The 13,457-nt window shown below is 34.4% G+C and overlaps 1 protein-coding gene across 1 annotated transcript in view; it reads left to right on the top strand.

Moving 5' to 3' along the window:
• The window catches only part of AP-1-2beta (adaptor protein complex 1/2, beta subunit), a 36,011-nt gene extending 23,027 nt beyond the window's left edge, over positions 1 to 12,984 (top strand). Inside the window, exons 9-14 of the mRNA XM_067110455.1 lie at positions 5,738 to 5,861; positions 7,177 to 7,393; positions 7,500 to 7,671; positions 9,457 to 9,474; positions 11,225 to 11,379; positions 12,403 to 12,984. Coding sequence (XP_066966556.1) covers positions 5,738 to 5,861; positions 7,177 to 7,393; positions 7,500 to 7,671; positions 9,457 to 9,474; positions 11,225 to 11,379; positions 12,403 to 12,477 — 761 coding nt within the window. The 3' untranslated portion in view covers positions 12,478 to 12,984. The remainder of the gene's footprint in view (positions 1 to 5,737; positions 5,862 to 7,176; positions 7,394 to 7,499; positions 7,672 to 9,456; positions 9,475 to 11,224; positions 11,380 to 12,402) is intronic.
• Positions 12,985 to 13,457: the final 473 nt, after the last annotated feature.

The following is a 13,457-nucleotide window of genomic DNA, read 5'->3' as shown; positions in this document are numbered from 1 at the left end:
GAATTGAGTAATGAGAAAGTGTTGTGTTAATGATAATTCTTGTACGGTATTTATGCAATACAATGTTAATATGAATCTTAAATTGTTATGCATTATGTCATTTTGCTCAGGACTGCTCTGAAGCTTTGCTATATGCAGATATTTGTGGGAAATGTCATTGTCATTGCCTTTTTTTGTCAGGCTATGTGTTAGCTCAGCATAGAATTGGTTGTATTTAGGAAGTGTTATGTAATAGACCCCTAACTTTGTATGCTAAACACAGACTTAAGTACAGTAATTATGATATTTTTGCCACATGCCAAAAGGGGGTAACTGCTTCAGTACCTAATATGTAATAATAAATGACGATATAACCCTGCACAAAAAATGCAAAATAATTTAAGTGATACAGAAGAGTAAGGTTAGTAACAAAGGATTACATAGGTTTTTCCAGTTTTCAGTACCAAGGAATCTTTATTAAAGAAACTATGATTTCTCCTGTTCATAAGTTTTTTTCTGCTTAACCAAGGTAACTGCATTTAAAACCAGCCACCAGTTATTTGTGACCTGAGTCGTCTTTGGTGCGCTGTAACTATCATGCAAATATTTCATTAAACCATATACCAATGTGATCCTAAACATTTATTAAAACAGTCCAAGGAATTGTTTTTGTCAGCAGTACTGCATTGATCCAAATAAGAAGTCTTGAGTATTTCCAAAAATGAGGAAAGATTGAAGTAAAGTACTTTGTCAGGAAAGGAAAAGGACAATTAGTAAGCCTTTTTTTTCATGGTATCTGTTAGTTTATTTGTTATCCTTCAAGTCCATGAGACATCAATTTTAGCAAGAAGACAAAGAACAGTGGTCTAAGTAATGATATCCTAGGGAGAAGGTACAGTTATCACTTTGTTTAGATGTCTTGTTATTTTCAGTACAGTTCTATGAACTGGTAATATTTGTATTATATTTGTTCATATGTAGATTCTACAAGACTGCTAGTTCCTTTATTTGTTTATATAAAAAATATTTTTGTGTACTAGGCCAGGTAAGTAATTAGTCATGACAAATATATGTACAAGAGAATATGTGCTGATAATGTGTGGTTAGAGTAGGCACTTAATCTATTCTTTAGATGCAGACTTTTGGAAGTCTTGTTGTTGGCAAACATTCATTGTCACATGACACTTTTTTCCCCAGTTAAGTTCATCATTAGAATTTTAACCCTCGTGCAGAGAGAAACCTTAACGTAAAAATGTGAATGATGATGAGAGTGAAATATTTTACATATTTTGGGGCCCATTTATATACCTATTTGTATCAGCGACTCAATTGGTTAGGGCATATGTCACGATTTGTCAGGTAGCTGCTCAGATTTTGAAGATCAGTTTTGCCCCACAAAGTAGTATAAAAAATCAGGATAATTCCTGTTGTGTGGTCAAAAGACAAGGTTTTGATTTTTTATTATTGTATATTCGGTAGTGAATAAAAGATAGTAATAGGTTGCAATAATTTATTTACGATATATGTTTGTTTGAATAGACCAATTTTTTTAATCCCTGGTTGCCATCACAGTTTTCTCTAGTTGGAATTCGGTTTACGGGTTCATGTTTTGCGAAAGAGATTAATTTCATATACTGTAGCTACCAGACTTTTTCTGTTTTCTTTGCCATTGAAGATGTCGCAGGGAAATGTATTTGTGATTTTGTATTACAGTGTCCTTATGAGTCCTTAAAATATATAACTTCTCACACTTCATTAACAGTTGTATGTGATATAGTTCAGTAAATGGTATAAAAGAACATTTCATTCTGCCCACTTATATAAACTGATATGCTTTGCATACCATTAAAATTCAGTCATTGTGGGACCTAAACTGAAACATTATATCATTTGTTTGCCATTGTATTGATTCTTGTTTTTCTTTCTTCCATGTAATGCTAAGGTGAAACAGGTACTGACGCTTACTAAGGGTGATAAGCATGCTCGTAAACACTACCCATATGAACGTTGTTGCTCTTGACTCGTATGCATTAAAATGATTGCCATAGAAGGTGCTCTCAATTTCAAGCGGTATTGTTTTTGTTAGACTGTGGACATTAGTCTGCAGTAGTATCAAAGATAATGTTTTGTGGTGTTCAGTTCAAGGAAAATTTGCTTGTAATAATGTGATATACAATGCCAAAAGAGGCACACATAAATTCTTTCCACAGCATTGTGATTTGCATTTACAGTCTTACATTAATTGTTTTATTTATTTACTTTTTACCTGATGTACTATGCCAAAGCGCCATACTGTGCAGTAATTTTGCCAGTTTTTAGAAGCAGTTTTGAATACGCTTTACTTAGTGTTTATATGTAGAAAGTTGTTGTTACTCTTGAAACTCTCACAAGATGATTAGAGTATACAGTATGTAGGTAAGTCCTTTCTGATGCTTGGCTGTGACACGTTTGATGAATAGAGTACATGTACATAAGTTGTTTTCAACAAGTGAAGCACACTTGAAGCCCCCATAATTTAAGAATAGATTTTATGTAGATGAGTTGTTAACACTTGGAACCTACATAATCAATGAATAGAGTATGTGTAGATAAGCTGTTTTTAACACATAGAACCCATACAATTGATGAATAGAAAGAAATTGACAACTGCAAGTACTGGGTAACAGTGTTCTTGGTTTTTAAGGAAAAACACAAAGATTCTAATAATATATTTATTGGGTAATTGTCTCAGTAAGTCATGCTGTATATTTAAATCATGTCTGGGATAAATGATTAGGGAACTGCTCACCACTCACATCAGGATATAGCCATAGTTTAAGACCAATGTACCTTTAAATGTTTAACCAAATCTTTGAAGTATGAAGCCACCTTATGCCTAATACTGATTATGTACTCTAATGACCTCCTCCCCCTGTCAGATCAAGCTCATGCAAAAATTGTTTTTGAATAACTCTACTCTTCATGGCTGAGCAGATGCAATAGTTTTTTCTTGAATCTTTTCATCAGTTTTGTGGGTTCTCTTTTAACAGTGGATGTCATAAAATGTTCTATTAAAAGTCCCCATCAGATATTTGCAACATTGGATGATTTTATGTCAGATTGATGTTCCTTATCTCAATTTTTTCATTATCCGAGCGTTTACTTCATTGAACACTTGTCGTAGGGACAACTGAATTGCTAGAACACAAGTTTGGAAGTGTGTATCAAGGATCATGTTTGAAAAATTGTAGGACAACTTAACCAGTGGAAAGTGAATTAGGAGTGCACAGTACTGTAATCTCATTTTTTTGCAGCCGTAATAATATTGTACATGAAAGATTATCAGTCACTATTGATCTTCTTGTTCTAGTTGATGTTTATAAACTGTAATTGCAAAATGATGATGCTATTTTTTGAACATATGAGATGAAGTGGAATAACCATTAATTTTTCCATCTACCTAGTTCTCTACAAAATTTCTGTCAATGAGTAAAAAAAATTACTAGTACTGTATATACTTTTTGTCCTTATGGGAATGCAGTCTGATGAATTTTAAGTAGAGTTTTCTTTCATATGTAGTGGAATGGTGGTATGAACATAGGTACTCTGTGAAGTTCCTGAGGTGGAAGGTAAAGTGACAATTTAGATGCCAGCTGGAGTATTGGTACCCTTGCCTACTCAGTAGCGCTACCATATGGCTAAGCTTGTAACTACTTCCATTTAACCATTGAGCTCTGCGTGAAAGATATTCTCCACTTGAAGGCTTTGTTTTGCATACCTAGGAAAAATGCAAATTACTAATTTTTTTTTTTTTTTTTTTCTTGTCATAATGAGATCCATTAGTTTCTGATTGTGTCAGAAGTGTTAAGTCCTACTAAAATAATTGCTCTTATGATAGTAAATGTTACCAGTTAGTTTATTTGGTTTGACTGAACTTTTTTACAGTACTGTATATAGTTAGGACAGGTTTGCTCATGACCACTTTTATTCTGCTTTAATTTTAAGAGGAAGACAGAGAAGTCTCCAGTCTTTCTGTAAGGTGATCTAGAGTGTTGTTTCTTGTGTTTACAAGTTAATGACTTCTACATCGCCACTTTCCTGCACTTCATCCAAGCTTTCCTTACACTGATAAGTGGCAATTGTCTCGATGTTATTTGATAGAAGCATTAGCAAACCAAAGGCATGATATTGCACTAGTATGGCAATGTATTTTCTCAGTAGTTTTGAATACTGTACTTGAATATTCCAAGAAAGTCATCATGAGATTTTTCACCCACTTCCAATGTAAATACTGTGCTCTATGCATCACTATTTTTCCTACTAAGTCTTTTTTCCTCTGAAAATTATGTTGTATGGTATGCATAAATGATTGTATTATGTCATTTCTCAGTTTTCTATCTCCCAGTTGCCATTGTTTTACTATTTTCAATAGTCTGTCCTTTTTGGTCATGTCTACACTTCTGTGGATTGATTTTTGTGGCCATGCTCACACTTCAATAGCTCGTTTTTTGCAGTCTTGTATAAACTTCAGTAGCTTGTCTTTTTTCAGTCATGTCCACACTGTGCTCTCTGTCAGCTTTTCAGCATGAGATTTGTGTTTCTGTCAGGACGTGTTCATCATTTAAGTATGCAGTTGGTATTCTAACCACGAGACTGTTTTCATCTCCTTAAGTATTATGGAAATATTCAAGTTGATAACTTTTGTATGAAAGTTAAGGGAAAAAATGTATCAGATTGAACAAAAACCAGGCTCGTGAAGAATGACCAATATGCCCACAATGTCAGTTAAATTGGTCTGATTTATGAATTTGCTGTCTCTTGTGGGTCATAAAATTTTACGGTGTTTAGGTCAGCTTGCTTCCTTTGAGTATGAACTTCATTTAATTTTTTGTAACTAGTGTAGAAGTTAAGAGGGCATTGTGGCTATTAGAATTACATGGGCTTTAGCCATGACCTTGGGGAATGCTACGTCACCCTTTGGTGGACTTTTGTTTATACTTGTCAGGGAATTCATCCCCATATAGGTGATATTCTTTGGAGTTCCATTTTCCCTACCCACAGTTAATTGCTGGCTGATTCTTGGATTTCTGTTTCTTCCTCCGCCTCCGCCTCACAGCAAAAAATTCATTTCTATCCTCTCTCTTCAATGTGAGAGAGAGAGAGAAAAAAAAAGGGATTTTATTACAGTATTTAGGTGAGGTTCAGGTTTTGACAGAATGACAACAATGTTAGGTGAGGGCAATGAATTTTCTTAAATTTTTCTCACTGACTGAGACATTAGCACTCTATGAATACTGTATACTGTTTCCCTATCACTGCATGGTACTTGCTTGGCCCATGCGTGGTGAAATGGAAGCTTTTCAGCATATTCTTGTAACAGTTTGATAACAGTTGTGCTCTAGTGGCATCTTATTTTTTTTGTTTTGTTTGTAATACCAGCACTGTAGTTAAGTTTTTAATGTCCTTTGTCATTGGTAATACGGGAGAAACAAACCTACAGTTATGTAACTCTACAAATATACAGCATTTTAAAAAAGCTATACAGAGAGCTTTTGAGAATCTGTATAATTCCACGTTTCAGTTGAAAAGGGGAATCGTGCAGATTCTCGAAGCTCTGTAGTATAGCTTTATTTTGAGATATTTGTAAAGTTACATAACTGTGGGTTTATTTTTCCATTTTAAGACTCATGCTGCAATGAGTATTTTTTAATAACTGGCGATATTGTAAAAATGCTGATAAAACATGAAACCGACTAATCCTTCCCATTATTTTTTATAGGGTTATTGGGTGACATCTTTGGGATGCCATCTGCTGCACCGTCAACTTACCAGGTTCCGAAGCAACTCTGGTTACCTGCCAATAGAGGGAAGGGCTTGGAGGTATCTGGCACATTTGCTCGCAGGTTTGTATGTCAACGTTTTACAGTATATTTTACTTAGTAAGCCAGTTTTCCATGATAGGGTGGCTTCATTGAAAAGCAAAACATTTCGTTGTCGCAGTTTCCACTTTAAATTTCTAAACTTTGACAGATACCCAACTGCTTTGTACCTTTACACAGAGCTCGCATACCGAACAGGCAAGTCTGTCGTAGCATTTTTTGTATTTTACCTTTTTCTTTTTTTACATTGAACAACCAAACCACAGTGTACACTGTGAAAAAGCACTTTCTCGCCAAGCGCTTCAACTCTTGCCCCTCTATATGGTCTTTTGTACTACAGCCTTTGCAGTGCTGCTTTTACTTTTCTCCCATTACATTTTTTCCTGTCATGCTGTCATTGTATGTTATGTTTAATCTCAAATGTTTCTATTAGTACCCATTCCTTTCCATTCTGTAATATCCATGCTAACGTATTGCTTATCTTCCCATTAAAATTTACCTTCATGATCTAGACCTGGATAACATTAATTCTCAGTTTACTCATCCTACAGTCAAATTCTCAGTTTAATAAGTTAGTGCAGTCTCTCTCCACCATTGTTAATCAACACACTGGCCTTTTTACTTCCAGTTCATAGCTCCCTCTCATATCCCTCAAACTTGCTCTCACATCTTTTTAGGCAATTTTTTTCCTTCATTCCCATTCATATTGTAACATTATTGAATAAGAATACACTATTGTTGCTCTTAATAACACAACTATAACAGCATTAGTACATTTCAAGTTGGATATGAAGACCATTTGTATAGTTGTACTTTTTTGCCTGTGGAATTTTTTCAATGTATTACAATGTTAGCCATGCAAACTAGTGTATCAACCTAGGCAGTATTCACTTTCTACACACCCTCTGAGGGCTTACAAAAGACAGGTGGTTATGGATTATAAATATAGTATTTTCCGAGTATATGAAAATAAAAAACTATGCAAACATGAAATACATCACAATTTTTTTTTATTGCACCCACTCAGCATTGCATCCATGTATATTATGTTTCACTGGGAAGCATGTTGGAACTTGGCAAATTATAGCATAGTATATAGTATATGGATAAAACAAGAACAAGTTTGATATTTCCAATGAAGCTTTAGCATGCTTCATAAACTTCCGTAGCCTAGGCTAGGTTTTATTTGAAAATTCTTTGAAATCCAGACCACAGATCTGACTAGGTCTCATTTCAAGTAGTCTGGATTAGGGAAATGAAACTTAAAATTACTGCACAGCGTTTAGCATTTTATAGTAGATTGGTTATGAGGACTTAAAAGTTTGTTTTAATATTTCAGGAATGGAATAATCTCAATGGAACTGAATTTACAAAACAAAGCAATGCAGCCTATGTCTGGATTTGCTATTCAGTTGAACAAAAACAGCTTTGGAATTTCGTTGGCAGCTCCTCTGAATGTCCCAGCCCCATTAGCACCAAATCAGGCAATAGATGTGAGTCTGACTCTGGGAGTGAATGGTCCTGTACAGCGTATGGATCCACTAACTAACCTTCAGGTAAGAAATGAAAGTTTTTGAGTGATCTCGATATTTTTTTGATTGCCATGCTATTTTATAATTTCAAGAAATATTTCAGTAACTTTGGATGACTTCTTTCTTTCAGGTTGCTATTAAGAACAGCATTGATGTCTTCTACTTTGCTACAGTCATGCCAATGCATATTTTCTTTACGGAAGATGGAGCAATGGATAAACGTGTGTTCTTGTCCACATGGAAAGACATTCCCAGCCAGAATGAAGTGCAGTACAACATTGAGAATGTTAACTTGAATGCAGGTAGGCTTTGGGTAAAGATATGTATGCTTAATGTGCATGTTCCTAATGTAATATATATTATTTCCTTAAATTTAAGTTAGTGATTTTACAGTTATAGTGAGCCTGTTGTGACATGGTTGGCAGGACTGAAGGTTTTTTGTAGTGTCTCGTCAACCTCTCCCCCATGTACATTGATTTAGGCCTTTTATTTTTCAGCCATTCCATAAGGTCTCTTCTTACCTGTCTGTCCAACTTCTTAAACTTCACCTATTTTGTAAGAACAAAACCTTAGGCTGTCTAGGAGTGGAACTGGGTCTAGTCAAACTGACATGCATGTAATGATACAGTAATAATAATAATCATGTAATAATTTACCCAACATTATCACTAAGTTGGTTTTATTGCTTGTTCTCTTAACAGTAAAAAATCTACCTGTAGATATACACTGTATAATATTGAGAAGTACTCTTCCCTTTATATATGGAGAAGACTCATGGCATTTCAAGGATATTTTATATGCTTATAAAAAAAGTTTAGGATAAGTGACGTTTTATTGATTTGCCAAGTATATTTTGCGCTTGATTGTTGCCTTCCTGGCTTCTCCAGCTAAGTTTTGTGGCATTTGAGTGTTCTATTTTGAAAAACGGAGCATATGTCTGTTAGGATTCTAGATAGAATTCAGTCATGCTCAGTTGGTTTAACGAAGCCAGTAAGCTCCATGTCTAGACTTTCAAAGGGCTCCCTTATAGGATATGTTCTGAAATATGGCTTGAAAATAGGAGCAAGGTAAAGTTGAATAGTTAGCCAACTTTTGCATTGCATTTTACTTAACTGCTGTGTTAGTGCATGCATGTGGTGAAGAAGTTCATTGTGGATACTCAAGCACTGGTGTTTCTTTGGCTCACTTCAGTCTTGGTAACCAATACCATAGTCTTTCCTCAGTACAGTTGAGCGGGACACATCAGCTTGTACCAGTAGAAATTGAAGATTTAAATGCTTTCACTGTGCATGTTTTAATAACTGAAAGTGTCTTGTACATTAAAACCCACAGACCATATGGGAGTAGTCTCCTCCTTTCCCCACACTCATTCTAATTCGTGGTGGGTGTGACTGAATGACTTGTAGCTGAGGTGTCTTAGAGAGAGGACTGTGTTGTGTAGTGAAGGTATTTGGATCTTGATTGATGCAAGTTGATGTGGCTAGCTCCTTACACACAGGAAATGTAGTACTGTAATTCGTATTAAAAATGGCTTTGTATGAAAAACATGCTCTGTGCTATAAAACATTTTTGTTTTCAACAGGTTTTTAAAATTTGACACTTTTAGGGGAACTAGAAAGCTTGGTATTTAAAGGATTTAGAGCATGAGTAATTTACCTAAAACAAACATGCTTAGCTGTAGGCAGTGCATGCATTAGAGATTATATCCATTGTCTGTGATTTTGATATTTGAAGGAAAATATTCTTATGTTTGCTATAAAAGAGTTTTGTAGCACAAGAACTGCTACTTTTGTTCATCCACTGGTCTTAAGATTCAAAGCTTTGGTTTGTGTCCTTGTGGCTTGCAATTGTCATTAAATATATATTAGCATTCATTCTTTTTTGTGACCCAAAGCTAGTCTGAACAGTTTTCACATAATTATAAGGTACTGTAGTTTGTTGAAGCAAAGTAAGTGGAATTTATATGAGTATAAAGTACGTAGTTGACAGTAGAGAATATGAAATTACTTGAGATATTTGCTTAAGGTATATCTTTTATTAATGTGTTTCTGAAATACATTCTTATCATATCTGTATCTTGTCCACAGATGGCTTATCAGTTACGGGTAAATATAGTTCCCTTCAGTTTCCGTTGTATAGCGAGATCACACCCTCACTGAAGTGTCCAGTCTGTATTAGTCATGTGGATCCTTTTGTTTTTTAACAGATACTTAGAATTTTGATTTCCTGGCATGATTTACTAGTGGAAAGTCAGTTACCAGTTAGCTTCCAGGAACAATATTTACCCTTACGTTGACCTGCATTGACAGAACTACTTTTTTTTTTTCACTATCGTGCTCTTTGGGCAGTATTTTATAGACTTAATTGATTTAGTTTGTAAAAAGGTGGCATTTATGGCAATTATTTTATCTGTATTTATGAAGTTTAGTGCATTTTGTGACCTGAGGTAAATTTTGCCATGCTTCCTTGATTATGTTATCCTATTCAGCTTAATATCATCCTGTTTATTTCAGCATGTGTATAGAAAAAATGCACAGTTAATGACTAGTTGTAAAGATTTAAAAAAGATAATAGGATACATTCATATGTTGTTGATGATGATGAAGGTGGTTATTATTATTGTTTTTCCCTCTTGGTTCTATTACAGCACTTAAAGTGAATGACAGTTTGCAAAATGACAAAATTTATAGTATTGAGTTGTACCCAGTATATATCAGTTATCTGTTGAGAAGATTTGCACACGTACTGCGTTTTGGCATTTGAGGTCCTTTGCATCACACAACAATGGAGTTGGTGATAGTGATGATGGCTGTATTATAACTTAAAACAGCATAATGCACTTCCTAACGTGGGTTTTCATATCTGCATTGTATAATCTAAACTGTAGTTAAAAGTGCAAGCACTCTACAACCTTGGCTGTAATTCTGTTGAGAATTTGTTCCTTGCCAAACCCCAAGAAGGGAAAAGCTGGCTTCTTGAGGAAGCCATGATACAATTTCCATCCTTATTTATCATAGTAAGCATCCCAATAACATATATGCTTTTATAGATATGGTACATGCTAAATACTATACATAATGATTATTTGGTAACAGCAGTCATGATCCTTGTGACTGCCATCAAAGAATGTAAAAGCAATATGTATATGGCTTTTAGAAGGCTGAATGAACTAACATTAGGATGTAATAGTTCTGAGAAGCTTGCATATATCCATTTAGTGGGAAATTGTCCTTTCTAGACAGCTGAAGTATAGCAGTCACTTTGTGCTTGTGGTGTTGGGAACTGATTCCTTTGAAACTGGGAAATTTGTGGTATTTTGGCGGTTCTTTAACTTTCTTCCCCATCTTTAATGTTTCAGTATTGAGCATTTCAGGTATACTGAAGTTGATGGTAAATTTTCTGACACAGTTCTGTTTTTATTTTTATCACTGTTTTCTTGTTTCATTACAGTTGATATATATATACAGTATTTTTCTTATTAAAACTTGATTAATGGTGCAAAGGTATTCTTGACTGAATTGAGTGGTTTCATTCCAAAAAACAATACTGTTGTATGTATTGCTCGACCATTTTCTTGTACAAGCACAATGGTATTTCAGGTAAATTGGTATATCACATAAGTTATTACTGCATGGATGGGGCATTCCCATGTTTCTCATATTTCAGTGCTGCCGAGATTTTCTTGTAGGCATTGATAAAGAAATTTCAGATTCTAAGTAGTTTAACAAGCTTTTTTAACATAGTACTGTATATCACTTTCACCTCAGAAATTACTTGACTGCTTATTAAAATCTTTCATGGTGAGTGACTAGTGGTAATATGTGTATATATTTCCTCTGTTTTTGTTTACTTCAGATGGGATATCCAACAAGTTACAGAGTTCCAATGTGTTCACAATTGCCAAACGTAATGTGGAAGGCCAAGACATGCTCTACCAGTCAATCAAACTCACAAATGGAATTTGGGTTCTAACAGAGCTTAAAGTTCAGCCTGGCAATTCTACTTTTGTGGTAAGTCAGGTCAATTTTTTCTTTTTATGAAACAGGGAATGCTATTGTTTAAAGACTGCTCCAAACATTTAATAAGTTGTTCATAGAATTGCCGGTACACTGCTTGTATTGGTAGAATTCCTATTAATTAGATGTAAGTTATTACAAAAGAAGTCATTGTTTATAACTTTTTGTAAAATCTTAGAGCTAGTCATAAGAGTTTTGAGTTTGGACTCAGTAGTGGTGTTAAAATATTACGTAAGTAACTTAACCATAGAAGAGAAGGAAACAAAACAGAAATAATTTGTGTAGCTGATAATTAGAGATAGGTTTCAGAACACTTGCCAATAAGATCATCATTCACACATGTATTTGGAAGTGCCACCTGCATGTAAGTTCTCAGAGAAACTGTCTAAAACCGGGTTTTATATTTCCAGTGGAAGTTATTTGCAAGTCTCTCAACCTTTTTCTCCCATCTCAAAACAAGTTGAAACCACTATTTTCGAGTATTTATAATTCATATATCAGCCTCTTCATGACACATTCCGCAAGAAATTTCTATTGTGTACATTTTTTTTAAAAGCATTACCCTATTTTAAGTATGATATTAATTGATTAATTCTTTCAGCCTGGCCTATTTTGACCTGAGCCTTTTTCCACTTCTCATCAATGGATTGAAAGGCTTATACAGTATAGAGTTTTTTCATAACATTGTTACTTTAGGTGCAAAATGATAAAAAATGGAAAAGATCTGTAATGAAGTTTTACATATACTTGGAACACTTCTTTGTCGTTATACTCTGTTCAAATGTGTATTGTCAGTTTTCAGTTTTATATCCTATTATCATTATTCAGCTACATACATAAACCAAATGTTTTATATATTGTATTTATCATTCCAGGGTTTTTTTAAGGGCATTTGTTTGACGTAAATCAGATTATAGTTTGGCTTAATTAGTTATGGAAAAATTTTTTTTTTAAATGTAGTGGTGCATGACCTCTTCAAAAGTTTTCACCGTAGCATGCTATGTTTTCTCTTTACAGCTCTCACTGAAATCCAGGGCTACTGATGTTGCACAAGGAATCTTCGAGGCATTTGACGGAATCCTCCACTCCTAATTTGTTAAAGTTTCAGAGTAAATTAACAGGAGTTCCAACTCTTATCTGTATATTGAGGAAAATCTCATCTTGCATGTTAAGTGATGTGATGATAGTGTATTTTGGATGAAGATGGGACTCGAAAACTTAAAATATTCAATAACAAGAAGATTAATTTAGTAATACAGTAATAAAGACTTGAAAAGCATATGAATTTCAGTACGTAGCAGTTTTTTAATAGCATGACAGGGAAGACTTGCAGAACATATGAAAGTTTAAATATAATTACATTGTTTTGTGTTCCTATGTTAGTAAATTATTTCTAAGGCCCCATTCCTGTACTGTAATGGATTCCAGTCTTTTAATGTTAATGTGAATATTCTTTATATTTTTCTGTTTACTTCTTACTGGTTGTTCATATTCATAGAGATTACATTTATGATTTATATATATATATAGATTGCAGAAAGGCAGTGACTCGACTGTACAGTAAATATGTAATGTTCATGAATAAATATGTATATGAAATGTGTCTGTTAATTTTTTCATCTGTAAATCTTTCTCCAGATTATCAGAAGGCTTCCAGATATTGTTAATAAGTAAATCACTGTTTTCTTAGTTTATCAGAGAAGGATAATTTCTATTTCTAATTTAATTTCTTTCTGCTCTCTTGGCTTTGAATTATAAACCCATTCACAATCAGTGTCACAGTCATTGTTCCCCATAGTGGGATTCTACTGTCAGTGTACCTCACATGGTGCACGTAGGCATCACTTAGGTTCTTTGCAGCGTCTCTTCGACCCCTACCTCCAACCCCATTCATTCCTTTTCCTATACCTCTGTTCATATTCTGTTTATTCCCTTGTGCTTTCCATCCTCTCCTAACAACTGCTTTGGCATTATTTTCAGGGCTGAATGGCCTCGTAGGTCCCTGTGCTTGGCCTTTGGCGTAAATTTTATATTCCAGTTCGAACAATCAGTGTTGATTTCCTCATAAAAAA

This window comes from Macrobrachium rosenbergii, chromosome 2, assembly GCF_040412425.1.
Source record: "Macrobrachium rosenbergii isolate ZJJX-2024 chromosome 2, ASM4041242v1, whole genome shotgun sequence".
Classification (NCBI taxonomy): Eukaryota; Metazoa; Arthropoda; class Malacostraca; order Decapoda; family Palaemonidae; genus Macrobrachium; species Macrobrachium rosenbergii.
Note: the sequence above shows the minus strand (reverse complement) of the source record. Positions and strands in the feature narration are given on the sequence as shown.